Below are 20,379 nucleotides of genomic sequence, written 5' to 3'. Positions count from 1 at the left end.
TGCGAAGCCGCTCAAAATGTTTAAGTAAAATTATTAATTCCTTGTTTCAGACACCAGGCGAACATAAACGTTTAGCAGGTGTAGAACCGATCAGCTGATCAGTTTAATATAAGCTCCCTTAGAGATGCTCCTGTGATTGCTCCCTCTTGTCGCGGCCTAAGCAAATGCATGGGACTTATTAGTTATTTCGTGCTTATTGTGACCAGATAGTGACAAACTCGTGACGAACTCGTGAAACTGTCATGGCTGAGCATCTCTAGTCTGCGCTTTGTTCTTAACCAACGGTGCTTTCCAATGGAGATCGCTTTCTATTGGTTAATTGGGGGAGGGGAAATAGTAAAGGGTCGCCATATTGGAAAGTAACGGTTCTTTCAGTTAGCTTGTGGCTACCAGCTGGCCGCCTGCTATGTTTTCTGTTCGCCTGGTGTCTGGGAGCCGTAAATCCAGCACTTTGACGGAAAATGTGTTGCGAAGCCGCTCAAAATGTTTAAGTAAAATTATTAATTCCTTGTTTCAGACACCAGGCGAACATAAACGTTTAGCAGGTGTAGAACCGATCAGCTGATCAGTTTAATATAAGCTCCCTTAGAGATGCTCCTGTGATTGCTCCCTCTTGTCGCGGCCTAAGCAAATGCATGGGACTTATTAGTTATTTCGTGCTTATTGTGACCAGATAGTGACAAACTCGTGATGAACTCGCTAAACTGTCATGGCTGAGCATCTCTAGTCTTCGCTTTGTTTTTAACCAACGGTTCTTTCCAATGGAGATCGCTTTCTATTGGTCAGTTAGGGGAGGGGAAATAGGAAAGGGCCGCCATAGTGGAAAGTAACTGTTCTTTAACTTGGTTTTTGGCTACCAGCTGGCCGCTTGCTATGTTTTCTGTTCGCCTGGTGTCTGGGAGCCGTAAATCGGGCATTTTGACTGAAAATATGTTGCGGAGCCGCTCAAAATGTTGAAGTAAAGAAGCGATTTTTTAATTTGAAGCACCAGGCGAACAGGAAAATAAGTAGGTGACCAGCATTCAGCTTGCAAGGCTTTGTTAGAGGTGTGCCATTTCAATAAAGTCATAAGCCTTTGATGCCGATCAAGCGATTGCCCATCTCTGGTCGGCTTACACTAAGCTAACTGTATCCTTCCAGTAAGAAAATGTTAACGCCCACCATCCGCTTGCTGTGGTTTATGTTGGCCTGGTATCGAACATCAAAAAATAAGCAGTAAAACTAGGAAGAGCAGTTCCATTTCCTGCAGCGCCCAGATGTAGGCAATGAAAATGTTTAAATTCAGTAGCGGTATTAGGGTATCCCGAGCATTTCCACTTATAGAGACATAAAAAAGGTAAGCATGTGATAAATATATATTTTTTGGAACTGTTTCTTTTTGGCATTAAGTGACCAGGCATTATACTATCTTAATCGTCTTTCTGAATAAATTTTTATTATATTCACAATATATCGTTGCTTACTTTTAGACGTTTAAACCAACTTTAAAGAGTATTTCAAAAGCCCAGTGGCTTGTGTGGCACTCCCCCATATACCCAGCGATTAACGTTTGCAAAGATAGGGTGCAAAATGAATTTTATTAATCATTAAATAAAACTCTTTGCTAGAAAAAGTTATTAAACTTAATAATAGTGTGTTTCTACCAAAAAAATTGTGTCTTAACTTACCTCTAAAACGCATACAAATCTCATTTGAATGTCCTCATTTGGTTTTGTAGCTAATCGATTTCAAATAGACTTTTAGTGTTTTTTTTTGGTTTGGTTTTTTGTTATTTTAGAAGGCTTTCTTTAATGGCGTATACACAGACACACGCACAGGCATACAGTCGTATTAGAATAACATTAATTTCTCTAGTACAATTTGTACATATACGTACATATAGGTATACATTTGCAATCGAGGTTGTTGGCATGGGAATGGGAATGGGAAAGGGGTCGTGGGTCGTGGGGTCAGGGGCCGTGGGTAGTTGCCTATACATAAATAATCAGATACGATATGCTCCGGCTGTGGCATACACACATACATACATGTCTGGCCTAGGTCTAGGGCTTAATCTAACCAAATGTCGTGTGCATCAGTATATAATAGCTATGTATCAGCATATATCTATTTCTATAGTTACCATAGAAAAAAAAAACAAAAAAATTGGAAAACGTGATACACAAAAACAGGGGGCGGACAAGGGATGTGGGTGGACTAACTTAGGGCGAGGTGCTCCGCGTGGTGCTTCTGCCCCGCCTTCCTCTCCCGCAGGCGCTGCAGCGGCGGAATGGCGAACATCACCACGCCACTGATGGCGATCATGAGGCCGGCCATCAGGAAGGCCGGCGCATACGAGTCCGTCAGGTCGTACATCCAACCTGAAAGAAGCAGTGAGTGTTACATTCCATGCTTGATCCTAAACCCTCCAACTTGAACCCACCTCCGATGGGCGGGCCTATGAAGCTGGCGATGCCCTGGAAGAGCAGCAGCAGGCCGAAGGCATTGGTCAGCTTGTCCAGTCCCAGCAGGTCCACCAGGATCACCGAGGTGAGGCCCACATAGGCTCCGATCGTGAAGCCGAAGGCGATGCAGTAGAAGGCCAGCGACTGGTAGTCATGGCACAGCGGCACCATGGCAGTGGCTAATGAAGCACATAGCAGGGAAATAATAACATAATAACAATATAGCCCAAGTTCTAACTCACAAACTCCACAGGCGGTGAGGCAGACGTTGTAGACCAGCAGGCGGTTGACCCACGGCTTGTCCGATATGTAGCCCAGGATGATGCGGCCCACTGTGTTGGCCACTCCGATCGTGGCTATCAGGTAGCTGGCCTCCGACTTGGTGATGTTCAGGGTCTCCGCGTAGGCGGCCACGTAGAGGTAGGGCACGTTGAAGCCAATGCTCGTGCAGAAGTTGGACACGGAGAAGATCACAAAGATCACGTCCTTCAGCAGGGAGAAATTCATCATCTCGGCAAAGGTGTCGCGGGTCTCCTTGGAGCACGTGATGCAGCCGCAGCACTTTGCCTCCTCCTGAAAAGATGGGGAGAGTGGGTGGGTTAATGGGTCAGCTCAATGCCGCGATAGTTCCAAGGATCTTAATTACTAATCATCACGAGAAGGATTATAAATTCCCGGAAGGCAGTAAGGTAAGCAGTTCCCCAAGGTTCACAAAGGCATCCCAAGTAATCCCAAAAGCCTTTAAACACTATTGGAGGTATTTTGGATTCTAGTTGGGCCAACATACAACAATTTTAGAGCAAACACGTGTCGAAAGCCCCTAGGGTCAGCCCCATGTAAGTTTTGGCACAGGTCGGTTGGGTCGCTGCCAATTGTTCTATCACCATGACTTGAATACACATGGATTGACATGGACATGAATGGTAATGACGGCTCATGTTAATCAAATTGGATCGCCAATGAATATGCGTGGACTGGCTCAGTCCGATCGGTAAAGCGGATTGACCCACGAAGCCGGCCTGCAGTGAGCTGTGGGCTCTGGTCCGTGGATAATCAGAGGAGATGGAGGAGTTTTTCCAGGACAGCGAGATATTCGTGACGGGCGGATCGGGAGTGGTGGGCAAGGCGCTGATCGAGAAGCTGCTGCGCTCCTGCAATGTCCGCCGCATCTACGTGCTGCTGCGTCCTCGCCGGCAGCTGTCGGCCCAGGAGAGACTCCTTCGCCTGCGCCAGGCGACGGTCTTCCATGTGCTGGCCGTGCAGAAGCCACAGCAGCTGGACAAAATAGTGGCGGTGCCGGGGGACGTCTCACTGCCGGGGCTGGGCATCGATCCAGCGATGGTGGAGCGCATGCGAGGCGTTTCCCTGGTCTACCACTGTGCCGCCACGGTGCGGTTCGATGAGCCGCTCCGGGTGGCACTCCGCCTGAACGTCGGCGGCACCTTGGAGGCGCTGAAGTTCGCCGAGAACCTACCCCAGTTGCGGGCCTTTGTCCATGTGTCCACTTTCTACAGCAATCCCTATTTGAAGCGGGTGGAGCCCAAGGTGGGTGGGTTCGGTTGGTGCCCTGGGTATTGACGCCTAGTGACTCTCCTGGTCTGATCCTTGCAGTACTACTCCTCGCCCATGGACTGGCGACTTTGCCTTCGCCTGCTCGATGAAGTTCCAGACGATCGAATGCTCAACGCGCTCACAAAAAAGTAAGTGGGAATCAAGAAAGGCAATACATTTTACCATCCTCGATGGGAAATACACCTAAAATACAAAGTAACCCAAAAAATCTAAGCTATAGTGACCTGAGACATAAACTTTCTATAATGCTGTGTCCCATGGTGGTGCCAGGTTGATCGTGGGCTTCCCCAACACGTACACATTTACCAAGAACCTGGCTGAGTCCCTGGTAAATGACTACCGCCACCGCCTGCCGCTGATAGTGTACCGGCCATCCATAGGTAATCAGGGATGCCCAAAACATATAGCTTTTTGCAGCGACTTATAAAGCTCACTCCAGTACTGTTTGCGGTGGACGATCCTTCGCCTGGTTTCTCGCCCTCCTTGATGGGCGCCATGGGTCTGTTCGCTCTGGTGGGCGCTGGAATCCTGAAGACCGTGTACCTGGGCAGGGACATCCGACTGGACATCACGCCGCAGGACATCGGCATCAAGAGCATGCTGTGCTACACGAAGCGTGGATCCGAGATCTATAAGCGGGGTACGCCGGAGGAGCTGCCCGTCTACCTGTCCTCATCCTGTACCCACGTGCCGCACACCTTCACCGCGATCGCCGAGCAGATGGACACGCTGGACCTGTGGCGGGACGTGGCCTTTGAAAAGAACCTGATGATACCAGGCTGCCACTACACGGACAGGCGGTGGGTCTACCAGTTCCTCGTCTTCACCAAGCAGATTCTGCCGGCCATGCTCATCGATCTGCTGCTGAGGATCTTCGGTCAGAAGCCCGTGCTGATGAGTGCAGTGCGCAAGGCCTACCAGACGCTGGAGGTGATGCAGCCCTTTATGTTCAATAACTACGACAGTCCCGGGCTCACGGACATGGAGTCGCTGGCCAAGGAGAACGAGGGGTAAGTGGGTTGGAGCCTCATACACTTGGCATCCTACTAAATCCGTTTGATTCTAGCACCGCTTTCCACTTGGATGCCTTCAACCATCCGGATATCCATGGCCTGGTCATTCAATCCTGCGGGGAAATGCTCCTCAGCATCCGAACGCACTTGCTGCGCGAGGATCCAAAAACACTGGGGCGCTCTAAGATTGTCCTGAGAACGTAAGGAGTACATCTCTACCGCGGGATATTTTCATCTTTAAATCAACCTAATTTTTCAGTAAGGTAATACTCTACCGGCTGTTCCGCCTCTTCTTGCTCTACAAGATCGTCTCATGGGTCTGGAAAAGCTATGTGTCGCACCTCTTCTAGCTCACTTTTTTTTTACAATACTATTATCTTTATATAATTATTTTTTTTGTAATCCAAGTAGTGTTGAACTTAAGGTCAGCTCATTAATGGCAAATAAAGTTCTGACCAGTCAGTCCTTTTAAAAATATTGTCACTTTCTAAATTATGGAAGATCATAGGGATCTCCGCCGGAATATAGCTGAAGAGGAGGAGGGAAATGAGGAAATGGCGACACCCGCGAACCATCAGAAAAGTAACCCTATTATGATCATCCTGAAGCTGGTTCTTCGGTCAATCCGGTGGCTGTTGTGGCCCAGCGCGATACATAAGTTCCTGTTCAAGTGCTGGCTGTCGGTGGTGGTGATTGTCGTCTTCTCCATGCTCTTCGACGAGTACCAGGAGCGCACCATCGGGTGTCCCGTCGCAAACGATTCCTGGCAGGTCTGGCTAAAGGAACTCCTGGCGGAGCTGCGCTCCCATTTGCTGGAGGACTGCACACGCAAGAAGCGGTCGTTCTTCCTGCCAAGACCCAAGCCCGAGGACTGCAAGTGGTGTTTGCTAACCCGATTTCTTTAAAAATCTACCCTAGGACCCCTATACCCAGATTTCATATCCCACATTTTTCTTTATTTTACAAAGTTTAGGCTTAAGACAAGGGCTCTTAAGACAAGGGTCTATCTTATTTTGTTTTTAATTATAATTTATTCCTCTAACGAACGAACGAAATTTATGTTTCCAATTCAATTACAAAAAACAAACAGAATGCTAAACATATGAGCTGAAACATGGTGAGTCCTATAATTCGACTTCTAAAATTAAATCACTATCATACGAATATGCCTTCCACAAGGCTTACCTGTTTCATAAACTTCTCAAGGGTTGAATATCTATCGACCTACCTACCCAAATTAAAAAGTATCGCATTTCAAGGCAACTAATGATATATGAATCCTCCACTAATCATGAAATCCTTACACGGGGTGTTAGCTTGGTAAGTCTTATAGTTCCATAAATAATTGATACAATTCCAAGTTCTAGTTCGGTATTTTGTAAAAGTACTCTTATTTCCCTGTTCCCAATAGCTCACCTGACTCTGTGACACATTGTTGCTCTGGCGAAGGGATCCATACCGCTTGATAACGCCAGATCCCGAAATGGATCGGTTGAGGTCGTTCCTGGAGCTCACATAGTCGGGCAGGTTGTGCAGCGAGCCCTGGAGAGAGAAACACAGTTATAGTCAATGGATAGCCCCAGATCTCTGGATATAGGCTACACACCTGGTAGAGAGCATCCGGGCGGTACATGGTGCCACTGGCACTCCGCTCGCGGTGGGCATCCCTAAGAGGGGTCAGCTGCAGCTGGCTGTGGCACTTGCGGGCGATGTCATCGTTGCTGGTGCTCTTCACCACCGCCTGCGGTGGGGTCATCAGTGTGGGTCCCTGCCCATTGACGGCGCCGTTCGAGTTGTTGTTCTAATCACAAGTTATAGCTATAGTTACAGCCATTAAAGGGGCAAGATAATGCGTTCGCTCACCAAACTGGGCTTGAGGTTGTGGCCCACACTGTTGGATCGGCAGAGGGCACCGCCACCCGAGATCGGAGTATCTGTGCGCTGGGGCAGCTGCAGGTACTGATCCTTGGGCAGGACCTTCAGGGGCTCCAGTTCCGCCGGCGTGGTGTTCTCATCGATAATGGCCGACTTCTTGCCCAGCTTGGGCGTGCTCGGCGTGTTCGGCGGCGTCTGGGCGGACGGGGGCGCCAGCTCCAGGGGTCGGAACATCGCCCCGAAGATAATGCAGTTGAGTACGATGCCGCCAATGATCAGCATCGCCCCTCGCCAGCCGTAGTTTCCGATCAGGTACTCCGTCAGCGGGGCAAAGATGAAGGTGCCAAATCCGGAACCGCACACCGCGATGCCCGTGGCCAGGGAGCGCCGGGCCTCAAAGTACTGGGTCACACTCACGATGGCCGGCAGGTAGATGAGCCCAAAGCCCAAGCCAGTGCCAAAGCCAATCGTGATGATCAGCGTGAGGACATTCTGGGCGAACATGCTCACGATGATGCAGCTGGCGGCCAATATGGCTCCTGCTATGGTCACCGCTCGGCATCCGTAGCGATTCACGAACGACGAACTGATGGGTCCTGCGAACACATATATTTTAGAATAGTACCTAAGCATACACCATGGATTCTACTTGCCAGAAGAGAAGGTCACGCCCACCATTATGGAGGCAATCCAGGCCGTGTAACCCTTGCCCTCGTTAAAATATTCCAGGAACTCATTGTAGAAGATGCCGAAGGAGTAGGTCATGCCATCGGCTGCAGAAGAGAACAGATCATTTAAATATACATATGTACTTTATTAAAAGCCTAAAGGTAGGCCTCGGGGTTCCGAGAACCGAAGACTCCTGTCCAAAGTGGATTTCGTTCGATCAAACTGGTTACCAAGCGCTTGGCTCTTCGACAGGCCATAAATCAGTTTAGTTGGCAATTAATTACGGCTCCCAATTTTATCAGGATCGGTAACTATTTCCGTGGCAGGGCAATTACAGCCAAAACGGCGATAAGATTATCGCCCGAACACTTGGCCACAATTATCATCCAATTGATAGTTGTACCGCTCGAGTGGCGACTGTAGTCCACCTCCACTACAGTAAGCTCTCTGCACTACGCTTCACTTCTCGTAAATCAGCCCCATATCAGACATATCGGGTATCAGGACTGGACCTTGCGGCAGCTTAGGCCCTCCCCAAATCCTCCCCGGCTAAACACTCTGATTTGCGGCGATTAGAGTGCGTAAAATATTTACGATCCCTCGAAATATCCACGAAATACTCGAATACTTTTATTCCCTGACCACTTTGGTTGCCGGGTCAGTCCAAGGCTAGCGGGTTTGATTTATGGCAGCCGTAAAGGCCTTAAAAGGTGGTCATTAATGGCCGCCAGAGTTTCCCAACACGAGTTGCCCTCGTTTAAAAAAGAAATTGTAGTGAAGATTCATTTAGGTATCCCAAATTTAAATTGGTTTCCTATTACCGAAGTTATGGTATTTAGAAGAGCAGTTTTAGGGTCCCACTCTGAAACCCATTGAAAATACGGAAGAATTGAACATGAAAATGGGCTAAAATTTGGACCATCTTCAGATACAGCAATTTAAATGCAGAATATTAAAGAATTCAACGACGATTTCAAAAAGGTATCCCACGTCAAAATCAGAAATCTATAACTCAATTTATGGATTATTGAAGTGCAGATTTGGGGTCCCACTGTGAAACCCATTGAAAATTCGGAAAAACTGAACATGAAAATGGGCTAAAATTTGGACCACCTTTAAATACCGCAAATTAAATGCAGAATATTAGAGAATTTAATGACGATTTTATAGAGGTTTTTATAACTCTAGTTATGGAATCTTGAAGTCCTGTTTTGGGTTCCCATTATTAAAACCGTTGGTAATACGAAAAACCTAGCCAAAATCTAGTGCTAAAATCTGGGCACTCGTTTCAGAGACAAATTTTAATGTTGAATAATTGGGACGGTTTGGAGCTTTCATTCTTTGGTGGTAATGTCCTGCATTCTGTTGGACACCCCGAGGGGCAGGTGCGAGGTGTAATTGACTTTCACTTACTGACTATGTGTATCATGAAGGAGCCGAAGACCACCACCCATCCCCATCCGCCGTCCGGGGGAGTCGGCTGTCGCTCGAGATCCATTTCGCAGGTCTGCTCATGCTGCTGCTGGGATTTTCTGCGAGCTGGCGGGCCGTGAACCATTTTGCTGGGTTTGCTTGGGGCTTATTGCTTGGGTGCCCGAATGAACTTTGACCTGGTCTCCGCTGTTCTCCTCTGCTATGCTGGGCGTTGCACCTGCTGCTGGGTTACTTCCCTTAAAGCCAGCCGCTCATGTTGCGCAAACTGCAATATAAACATGGGACACAGTACATTAGTCAAGCCAAAACAGTGATTTAGCTGCCCCGGCCAACTTGAAAATATTAAAAACACGTGATGAAGAGGATGTTGTTGGGAGGTTGGTGTTGCTTTTGCTAGTGTGTCTGTCGTGATTATCAGCCGAGCTCAACCAAAATACATAGAACAAGCAAACATATTGGATTTCATTTATTAAGTTGAACACGTGTAATCTACTTGCCGGGGATAAGCTAAAAGTTATGTTGTTTAAAGATTTCACCCTAATAATAGATTTATAAATAATATGTTTAAGTTCATCACTATTATGATTGTGCACAATCGTTTGGTTAAATAAGTTAGATTTAGAACTGGAATAGAACGAAGCAAACCGAATTCAAGCAGTTATCAGGCTCCCGGCGACCTCCCACCCAGTCCGACCCTTCCTCATTAGCATTATCCCTATCTTTATTTGGCAGATTCCGAATCCGCTTACATTTCCATTGTCCGCCGTTCGTATAAACAAGAAGCGGACAGAGCAGAAAGGTGAAGTACCATCATATACAGTACACTTATGGATGTGCCTTATCAGGCGGGGCTCAGAAAAACACCCGACTACAGACTACAGAAGATCGAAGCTGAGTTGTTTGCCGTTCGGACCCCCAGCGATCAGCACGGAAATTCTTTCGTTTATGCGGACTAGAAGTCGCGAAAGAAGGTATTTTTTATAATAATATGTAGGGACATTTCAATTATCTTCTCGTTTTGCGGAGCAATAACCGCGAACAAGGGGGTTTTCTGTAATAATCTGTTGAGACATTTTAATTATTATTTTGTTTATGCGAACAAAAGTCGCGAAATGGGGAGATTTTTATAATAATATTTTGGAACACTTCAAATTTTCTTTCGTTGACCAGAAGTCGCGAAGAAGGTAGTTTTCTACAGTAATCTGTTGGGGCACTTCACCTTTTTTTCGTTTATGCGGACAGAAGTCGCGAACAAGGGAGTTTTCTATAATCTCAACATTTCAATTGTTCCAGAATGTATAACAAAAGTGTACTAAACACATATATTTTTCTGATAGGGAATTAGCGCGGCTAGGTCACTGTTAGGCACTTCAGACGACTCTAATCGCTGACCAAGGTGTGAATTACTTTCGTTTATTGAGCCGTGTTGTTTTACTCTCGCCTCTTCAGCTGCAGCACTCAAAAAGATACGGCATATCGAATATAAATCATACAATATAAGTATTCAGCCTATATGCGCATGTATCTCCAGAAATGCTGCCTGCTCAATCGTCGTTGTTATTGCTGCGTTTTTGTCAAGTGGAAACAAAGCGCAAAAGTTGCAACAATGCCGCAAGACAATTGTGACGTGATAGAGCAGATGTGAGTGTGGAGAGTGTGGGGTGGGTGGTGGGGGGTGGGTATACTCGACCCAGACCGAACAAAAACAAATGCTTTTTCACTTTTCCAAAGCCGTATCAGCAAGTACTTGATATGCACACACATTACAATGAGAGCCAGGCATGAACAAAAGCCAAACTCAAGCTAAAATTGATTAGGGGCGAACAATCGAGGCATGGTCGTCGGGGAGGGGCGTTACTAGATGATACTATTATGATATATATATTGCTCGTTCTAAATCAACAGGAAACGCATCCCCAGCATTCAGTGATTCATCCGTCGGCGTCGCTCTTTTGTGCAATCACAAACAATTAAAACAAAACAAATCAAATCAACGCAGAATGAAAGCCATTTTATAGAGCTTTTACCTCCTGAATAGAATCTCTAAAAACTCAGCATTATCACTCTGTTCGGCAAAAAATGACCATGACATTCGGGCTTTGTCTTGAGAACTTTTTTTTCCATTTGCCGACAAAGAGATTGCGCATACGCAACGTTGGCGGTGTTGATCAAAGGAAATTGTTGGTGTCCACATGGAATATTCCTGAATTATATTATTAAAATTATATTAAAAGATATCCTCATCTGAATGCGAATTTTCCACGCAATCATTGCCTCAAAAGTAAAAGATTTTGGAATAATTAATCGCATCTATTATCAGTGAGTTCTTTAATTAATTGTTTAATTGTTTAGTGGCCTGTATTTAAATACTCACATGAAAATAAAAAGTTATACGTTTTTGTATTTTTATGAGGTAATAATTAGGTGATAGCATTCGATTTTTAATGGTGCCGATTATTACTTTGTTTTTTTTTTCAGAATTGATCATAATTATACCCGTTACTGGTAGAGTAAAAGGGTATACTAGATTCATACCTAAAATATCGATTTTCGGCTTGTATATCTTCATTATCCCTCTGCTCCCTTAAGCTGAGTAACGGGTATCTAATAGGCGAGGCACTCGACTATAGCGTTCTTCCTTGTTTTACAGAAAGTTTAATGAAACTAACATTTGATTAAAACTTACCTAGTTTACATATCTAACTCACTTATATGTATATATATATTCATTTTGTATGCGTGTGTCTCGAACTCCTAAAACTATGTTCTGAACCGGTTGCTAGCTGGATCGTAATCGGGTGCTCGGTTCTATCACAAGGGTCCCCCATCCCCCATCCCCCTCCACTTGTTTATCTTGCACTTTCGCCTGGCAACGACACCAGTAGCCCTCTTCACAAGGCGATAGCACTCGGACTGGATGCACTCAGTCACCCTGCCATTGGATGGGCGGCACTGCGAGGAGACTTTGCCCTTGACCCACAGCCATAACCATCGCCGAGTGATAGCCCCAAAAATGTGGCAAAATGTGCGCAGTAAGCAAAGTGCAATATCAGCGGCAGAAAAAGCAACCAAAAAGTAGGAGCAACACGAACTGTTCGATTACGTGAGTGCACCGAGAAAATTTTCACATTTCCCCAGAGAAATTATCACATTTTTTTATATATATTGCTATTATTTTCTGCCCCCCATTGATATTTTTTAAACATTTATTTTTATGCACATATTTAGCTTTTCACATTATTTTGCGTGGTTTCCTTTATATTGTTCTTGTTTCTCGGCAAGATTGCAGCGTTTTGGTGGCCAGCAAGTGTCGTTGAACCAGCAGCAGCAAGGCAAACAAGAGGGCTACCACAGGTGATAGAGAGCGCTTGCATGTGGCATGCAGATTAGTCACCCCCTCCGCATAAGAGTACTCCTCACACCATCCCCTTCCAGTTCTTAACTCTTTAATTATGGGAATTATGAGGACGGCTCAATTGTATTCCCAGCAGGCTTTGTCGCCCAGAATTATATCTCAGCTGGAAAAGCTGTTGTGCACCGGTCATTCGCACTTTGTTTATTATGAAATTAATTCACTTTGCTTGGCACTAAATGAATTTCAGCTTTTGCGGTCACGGATTTTTAATTGCTTTGGCCTTGGACTTACAGACTTTGTGTTCACTTCCCAGTCGGGGTCCCCCACCGCACACGACCTCCCGTCAATCAGAGGCACCTGACCAGGCTGTTGAACCTGGTCAGGGAGAGGTACTGACCCACTAACCGGATTCTGCTGTGCATAGATTCAATTGGATGGATATTCCAGGGGGAAAGGCTTTCTAATTGGGCAGCCAAGGGGATGATAGGAAACACATTTCATTTTATAATGCACTATTTTCACAAACGTGCCAGCATTTCACACTTTAAATAACTACCTGCTTATGAATGCGAGCCTTACTCCATACCAAGAAGACCTCGGTAACCATCCCTATCACCATATTTACAGTACACCTCTGTTTGATATTCCCACTTTCCCCCTGATCCCGATCAATCTTTCTCAACGATCTTGTCAACACGGGCTTGGACCTTCGGATTAAGTCAATATCAATATGGGGAGCTATCAATATCGATCATGGCCACCTGTTAGGCGGCCAAGGGGGAAGGGTAACGAATGCACACTTTGTGTTTCCTCTCCCACGTTCTATGTCTACAGGCACACCAAACAAAAAAAACCGAAAATAAAGAAGAAAGTGCGTTTAAAGATAGTTTCGGCGAGAAATGCATTCTCGATATTTGGATGGTCTTTCGATTCGGTTTCACTCCAGGCCGATTGCCCTTTGCTGCGCAGGCAACCGTAAACCGAGGGATGATCCAATCAGCGATAAAAATTACGACATTCATCATTATGGCACTTCGTTCGACAAATAAACCGTAAATCGCCTTATCCTTATCTGATCCAGCTGACTTACCTTTCGGGTTGTAGGCTATGCTCGCCCTCTGCGAAGTAATTAATTACTGGCACCCTCTCGCGTTATTTCCTTTAATGTTTCATTTACTTTATTGCCAGAGTGTGCGAATTTTACGACTTTGTTGACAATTTGTGTTCTTCACGTTACAGTTGCAATTGTCCAATCGTTGAGATTATGGATTGCACGGGGCGTTGAGTGTTCAATAAAACTGAATGAAGTTGATTCCGATTGATCGTATCGCGCTCTAGTTATGGCAGTTGGCGTAGGAGGTCCTTGGCAACTGGCCACACTGGCCGGCTCCTTGCGTCTCTTGGCGCTTTGGTCACTCTGAGCGGATGGCTAAATACGGCTTGAGCGCGGACTTGGGCTTGTCACTTAACTTCTTGATGGTCTTTTGCCTGTTTCTGAGTTCCGCGAGCGAGATACTGCTTTTGGCGAGACGCAACCGATGTCGCTGTTAGCAGGCGACCAAATAAAATTAAATGCGGACTGTGTAAGAGCAAAACGCCGAGCAGACCGAGCAGACCGAGCAGAAGAAGGAAGGGAACGGCGGCAAAGAAAAAGCAAACACCGAAGCACTCTCCCTCTCTGCTGCGCTCTCTCTGCCGCTCTGCGCCCGGCTCTTCTTGGAACGGCACCCTTATCAGTGGTCAGCCATATGGAGGGTACTGCTATGTGGGGAGCTCTGGGAGAGAGCTACCCAGCGATCGGACCCAATCCGCCGCGAATTATAGAAACCTTATCAGTTTATAATTTTCTACAGGTTTTTTCTTCCAATTGTTGTCCACAGGCAAATAACACGGGTTTTTCGGTCGCTTCAGGGAGACGGGGGGACCCGAGGGGGGCTCTCAAATGCTTACGCCTTTCTGGGCTTAGTGTTAAATATTAATTAACAAATTTGCTCGAGTTGAACTGTGCGTAAAACGAAATCACAACGGCCATAAAAAGAAAATACAATCATAACAAAATGTATACGACGGACTATTTAGACCGTGCAGGGGACTACGATACTCTATAAGAAAAAGGTGTCTAACTGGGCTGTTCATCTCTAGTGGGACATTATTCGAAGTGGTTATTTATTTTAAAAATAATAATTATTATTCCTTACCCGAACTATACTCTGTATTCCGTAAATCAGTTCACTTTACCTGGATTTTAGAGTGTTTCATACTGTATCCGTAGGCGAAGTTTTAAAGCACAGTGGAGCAACAGTCACATGTTTTATGTGAGAATATATTAGCTTAGCAGTTTTAAAATGTATATTTCATGTGCAACTAAATTTATAAAACATTTTGAATCTTTTTTCGTAGCTTATCCTCCGTGAACTCTTTTTTTAGAACCCGTACAATGCAGTTTATTGCAGATGATTTAATAAGCCGAATGTAACTTCCACTTCACTGAAAAGCAATGGAAAATCAAGGTCAGCGACAAGACTTCCAGCTTCCTTGCAATCCACGGCGAAGCGTTAATACTCTATGTGAATTAAATGGAGCGGAGTGTCTAACTTTTCCCTGGCTCTTGAAGCACAGTGCACGAAGAGTCACACTTAGGAAATCCAGTGTCCATTGATCAACATCGGAGACCCGACATGACCGCGCTTCGCACTGATCGCATAATTTGCTGGGCAAATAGCGCCTCTGGAGCTATAAATAGACACAAGACCCCAAGACTAGACCGAAGGCAATCGGTCACAGGTTGGCCAGTGGTCGACCACCCAAGATGAATGGGTCGACCAACCCGTGATCCTATATGCACGCCCCATTGCCTCCTGCCCCTTTCCCTCCCAGAACCCCTTTCCCCACTGTCATTTGCGATTGCCGTAATGCGACAAAAGTGATAGCCGATTATACCAGGCATTGATAACGCCCTAGCCGCGAAGTGGACTATTCTATTTCCATGCACAGGAACGGGAGCGGACCTGGGATGGGGAATCAATTCCGCATAGTGCGTCCAAGGGTGGCCCAGCCACGCCCCATTTCCAGCTGATAAGATAGTGGAGTCCGGGTTAGATGAAATGGAGCGCTACTGCAGGCTCAACTGGTTGCAAGGAGCGAAATGGGCCCGAACAGGAATCTTTTCGGGCACCTATTTACCCAGGGGCCGTGCGTCAGATCTGACAGTGTCCAGGTGACAAGTGCCAGACCTCACAGACTTCCAAGTCTCACAACCGATTCAATATATTTAGGGTACGAAGCTCGTAAGTTAGTTTTACATTGGCTTTATCCCTTTACTTAAGGTGCAGAAACTTATATTGCCCTGGCTTTCAGTCCTTTCCGCATATATTCCTTAGTAATGGAGCTCTCTCAGCTGGAATCCCAATACAACTGGCGCAGGTCCGTCTTCGGCATGCGCGAAGAAACTTTTGAGAAGCCATGGAACTGCAACTACAATGGCCCTACCGATCCTGTCCTGCTCTTCCACTGGATATTATCCCTGGATCTGCCCATGTTGGAGGACGAGACACCGCCCCCGAGTTTCTATTACGACTTGGTGGAGACGCAGGACATTGAGCTGGACCGAAGTGTCTACAGCGGAAAGCTTCTCGTGACCCTCGGCAGTCAGACAGTACAGCGAGGAGTTCCGAGGCAGGAGTTCCCGAGTCCGATACCCTGGACACCGGAGGACTCGCAGCCGTCGACATCGCGAGGCATTAAGCCGTTATCAGCTGGCGCAGCTGAAGATAAAGTAACATCACCTTCTGCAAACAAGGTACAGATGCCAGAACACCCTATGTCTGGAGAACCTGGCCCTTCTGATGACACAATGTCCTCCTATTCCGGAGACACCATTTGCGTACTACCTTCACCCAGAGATGGCAAGCCCCCAATGTTGGTGGAAACTGGCACTGGTCCCGACGAGGCACACCAGCCCATGTTGGCGGAAATCGGAACTTGCACCGATGAGGCATATCGCCCCGAGTGGGTGGAAGCGACTTCTGGGTCCGATGCAGTTGCCACAGAGGATCTAGGACCGACAGCGAACCCTCAGTCGCTGGGCTTCTTCATTAAGACGGCCATCCTGACGATCTCCGTGCTGCACACCCTGTACGTGCTGTCCAAGATCGCCTTCGGGCCCTTCATTGCCTATGGCTGGGAGACCTGGGTTGCGCCTCCGCCGCCCATCGAGGAGAAACCCCTGTTCTTTCCCGCCAGCATTTGGCAGCTCGTGCTCGACAAGTTGGCGGAGCTGCGTTCCCTATTCGCCTAACTCCGCTCCTGGGATCGCCAGCACAGATAGTTTCGATCCGAGCGGGCTATTTATAAACCCATCGCGCTATTTTTACGCCTCGTCGAGACTCAGCTGCGGCACCAGTTGCATCCACAGTTCCAGTCGGTTCCTTCGCCGCCGACACCCACTGTCCATTGTTGTTGTTCCCGTTGTCGGCGACGCCGGAGATTACGAGTAACACGGAGTGCCCGAATATTCGGACGGCTGGTGCTGTGTACCCAAGACACTAGCGATAAGCCTCGGAACCTACACGAATCTCGGTCAATAGCTCGCCGATCCGAACAAATCCATAGTCAAATAAATACCCAGCTGAGTCCCCGATTTCAGCTCTTGCTCTCTGTCCATCTCTTTGGGAGTATGTAAAATATTCCATAGCGCTAGTTATGCTTCATCCCCCCATCCGCGGAGCCGACCCGTGGACAATGATCCGAGAGGCCCAGTCGCACCTTATCGGTGTCAAACACCTTTTGCTTATTGTACTTTAATAGGTGCATTCACTTGCCTTTCCCAATCCCGATGCCGATTCGAAACGGAACTCGATCCCCGCTGGCGTCATCGCCTACTGCGTATGGATGGATAGAAGCTTCCCGCAACTACATGAGCGATCGTACATGGAAGTCACCGATGACAAATATGAGGCATGACAATATATGATGACATGTATTATATAAAAGTTATCAGCATCCAAGAACCGATCTGCTTGGTTTTCGGAACTTTAAAACGTTGTTCAAAGTGTTTTAACTTTATGTAGGTTAATTTAGCTTTGAACCCGTATTCAACAGAGCAAGCAAGCTAAGCGAAAGCCTTCTTAAATTGCTCAGCTACCGGCTGCTTAAATCATTGCGATTTTCATATCTTTTCTGAGGGCCCTTTATCGGCGTTTTGTGGCCAGGCCACTTGCCTAGCACCAACTATTGATTTAATTGCAGCTGACGGCCAAGGAAACTTCTGGGCTGGAATCTTCGCTGCACGTCAACGTCAGACAGGCGAAAGCCGGAAAATTGAGCTGCCAGGGAAGGCGCCAAGCGGGGCAATGGCATAATGTGCAGCCCGAGAGTATGCATGCAAATTAGCTGACAAAACAAGATTGACATTCGGCAATCAGCGGCGAATTGTCTGCATCGGCCATTTTGTTATTTCACTTTTTTCCACTTCTCACGAAACATGCCGCATTGCCATTTTCCCTGCCACAGGCCAAGGGTCAACTATGAGAACTGGTTAAGGGGAAGGCAAATGCCAAGACCAAAGGCCGCGAAAATCCGAAAGTCGGAGAAGGGGGCAGGGAAGACGACCCAAAAGCACAGGATTTTCCACCAGCTATATATGTGATATGGATGTATAGTATCTGGGCAGGTCATTTGCTCTGGCGGCGCCTTCTATTTAACATGCACTCGTTGGAAGCGCTGGGCCGCATTAATATTGCAGCACTGGGCAGGACGAAAGCCGATCCAGGGGGCGGGACTTTCCGCAGCCACCTGTTGATTGCCCCTCCCGCAACGCGCCAACACCTCTGCTGCCCCGGTGTCCTTGTGTCCCCCCATCGGATATGCACAGGCACACACTGGCAAACAAGCAATGCAACACTCTGGGCCCAAAAGGACCTCCGATACCAGTGCTCATTTTACTAGGATCCATCACCAGAAGGTTGGGAACATTCCTCGAAACTGTTACATATTATCGACAAAATAATACCAATACTTTACCGAAAACTGATGGGCAGTCAATCTATTTAAAATCAGTTTGTGGGTATAAAGGTGTCTAAAAGTATGCAGCAAGAAATAACAGTGCCCCTCAAACACTGTTTTCTTGCATACTTTGCAGCGCCTTTATATTTTTTCCTGTTCTTAAAACACTTTTAATAAGTGTTGGTTAGGAAAAATAAATATTATTAGAAAAGGCTTGGGTTGAACGATCCGAAATAAAATACTTGTATACATATCCTTCATGTGCTAATATTGCGACCGCAGCAGTGGCATTCCCGTGTGAGTTCTCGCTAATTATGCACGGACTAATGAAAGACATGCGCTCTCGAGCGAAAACAGCTCAGTTTACACTCAAAACATCGATTCGGACTCGAGAGTCCCGGTGTGCGGGACTGTACCGGCACGTGTATCTCTTACATATATTCCGAGAACGATCAAAGGACTTTGAGGCTGTCCCAGTGCCACAAGTTCCTCACAGCATCCCATAACGTTTCATAAGCTATCTTCCTGGCTGTTGGCACTGTACTTTCGCTTTCACTGGGGGTCTTCCCACCTCCTTCCTGGACTGCCTTTCACTACTTTCTCCGGCTGGATGCGGTGCACGTGCCGCGAGTGTGTGTGTGACAGGTGGTTATATCAATGCACCGAGTTTGCCCCCCGGCGTCACGTTCTCACTCGGCTACAATGTGTTATGCATACGCAGTGATGGCAAGGGCGGCCCTGTTTTTTACTAGTTGCGACACTAGGCACTGGGATTATGGAAAACGCATGCCCGAAAAGGACTACATTTTATGGAAATCCCCTAGGGTCCAGGAGCACCATGACATTTGCTGTAGTACTTTGTGGTTCGCTTCGGCATTTAAAAGTACTTCATTCGTGTAAAAAGGTAAAAGGTAACAAAAGATTCTTCATGAAAAGCATATCATTAGATTTCACTGTTCTCAGTCGGTTTTTGGGGACTTGCTTTTTTCGTGGCGTAAAGTTAGTTGTATAACTCGTATTATTACCCTATCTGACACTAGAAATTAAAACTTTTTACTACGTTTAACGCACTATAAATAATAAAGTGCATCATACTGTATGTTTTATTTTATATCGCAGTATTGCTGGAGATATTTAAAGGGTATGTGTTAAGTCCGGAGAAGGTAAAGGTTTTCTAGGTTTAACGGACTAAAAATAATTCGATCCATTTCTATATATGTTCTATTCTATATCGCAGTATTGCTCGAGATATTTTAAAGCGTATACGTTAGGTCTGGATGATGAGGACTGAACTGGACGTACGTATGTACTGCCTTTCACTTGCACTTGGCCACTTACCCTTGCACTTTCCGGCGAACCGGCACGTGGCACGTGATGCGACCGGTCGATCCTTGGGTCACGGACACCGATGCGGCTTGGAATACGTGGAGGGACACTTCAGCCACAATAGGCGGCAGCCGGAGCAGTCGAAAATCGAACTTGGTCGCGTGATTAATTGGCAATCGCTTGGCCAGCAACCCGAATCCGTAATTAGCGAATGGGCGGCCATCCGCCGTCCGCTGTCCCTTAACTGTTTGCCGGACTGTCGAAACGCACCGAATCGAGGCGCACCGCGGCGGACGGGACGGGATTGATGTCGCCGCTTGGGCCAGGCCAGCCTGCCTGCCGCCTCAAAACATTATGGCCGCGTGAGCTTTGCCCGTGACTTGATTTTGAAATGCAGCGCCGATGTCGATGTCGATGCCTGTGAGCTTTCCAGCTTTTCCGCTGAGCTTTCGCGGAGGCAGCCCCCTTGGCTTGGGCCAAACCCATTCCCCACTCCAGGGACCCAGTTAACCACGTACCCCTCCCAAAACTTGGATAACATGTGCTTGGGGCATCCTTCCCTTCCGCTGTGCGCTCCCACAACCGTATAGGTGCCCATTCCACGACCACTTGTTGCCGCTGGTCACAAGGTCATAAGTCGTAAGCCACTTGTTGAGTGGCGCAGATCTTCGGGCGCTTAAGCTCCTTG

At 47.0% G+C, this 20,379-nt stretch overlaps 3 protein-coding genes across 4 annotated transcripts; 2 read left to right on the top strand and 1 right to left on the bottom strand.

The window, feature by feature from the left end:
* Positions 1–1,564: 1,564 nt before the first annotated feature.
* LOC108023577 (monocarboxylate transporter 12) lies at positions 1,565–19,722 on the bottom strand. 2 transcript variants are annotated; one of them, XM_050889939.1, is made up of 9 exons: positions 19,704–19,722; positions 8,987–9,272; positions 7,558–7,677; positions 6,893–7,500; positions 6,636–6,830; positions 6,446–6,571; positions 2,687–3,017; positions 2,423–2,623; positions 1,565–2,360 (listed from the first exon to the last, which is right to left on the bottom strand). In XM_050889939.1, exons 2-9 carry the CDS (start codon positions 9,129–9,131, stop codon positions 2,197–2,199), a joined length of 1,890 nt encoding a protein of 629 aa, XP_050745896.1. In that variant the 5' UTR covers positions 9,132–9,272; positions 19,704–19,722; the 3' UTR covers positions 1,565–2,196. The 2 variants fall into 2 exon arrangements, with proteins under 2 accessions (XP_050745896.1, XP_016948661.1); XM_017093172.3 differs by lacking the exon at positions 19,704–19,722 and adding an exon at positions 13,453–13,950.
* On the top strand, positions 3,446–6,879 carry LOC108023579 (fatty acyl-CoA reductase wat). The gene is made up of 8 exons (XM_017093173.3): positions 3,446–3,989; positions 4,056–4,144; positions 4,287–4,396; positions 4,456–5,026; positions 5,083–5,229; positions 5,289–6,146; positions 6,209–6,349; positions 6,441–6,879. Exons 1-6 carry the CDS (start codon positions 3,507–3,509, stop codon positions 5,377–5,379), a joined length of 1,491 nt encoding a protein of 496 aa, XP_016948662.1. The 5' UTR covers positions 3,446–3,506; the 3' UTR covers positions 5,380–6,146; positions 6,209–6,349; positions 6,441–6,879.
* Positions 15,549–17,001, top strand: LOC108023580 (uncharacterized). The gene is made up of 2 exons (XM_017093174.3): positions 15,549–15,649; positions 15,720–17,001. Exon 2 carries the CDS (start codon positions 15,745–15,747, stop codon positions 16,657–16,659), a length of 915 nt encoding a protein of 304 aa, XP_016948663.1. The 5' UTR covers positions 15,549–15,649; positions 15,720–15,744; the 3' UTR covers positions 16,660–17,001.
* Positions 19,723–20,379: the final 657 nt, after the last annotated feature.

This window comes from Drosophila biarmipes, chromosome X (assembly GCF_025231255.1).
Source record: "Drosophila biarmipes strain raj3 chromosome X, RU_DBia_V1.1, whole genome shotgun sequence".
Classification (NCBI taxonomy): domain Eukaryota; kingdom Metazoa; phylum Arthropoda; class Insecta; order Diptera; family Drosophilidae; genus Drosophila; species Drosophila biarmipes.
This window is presented reverse-complemented; position numbering and strand designations above follow the sequence as displayed.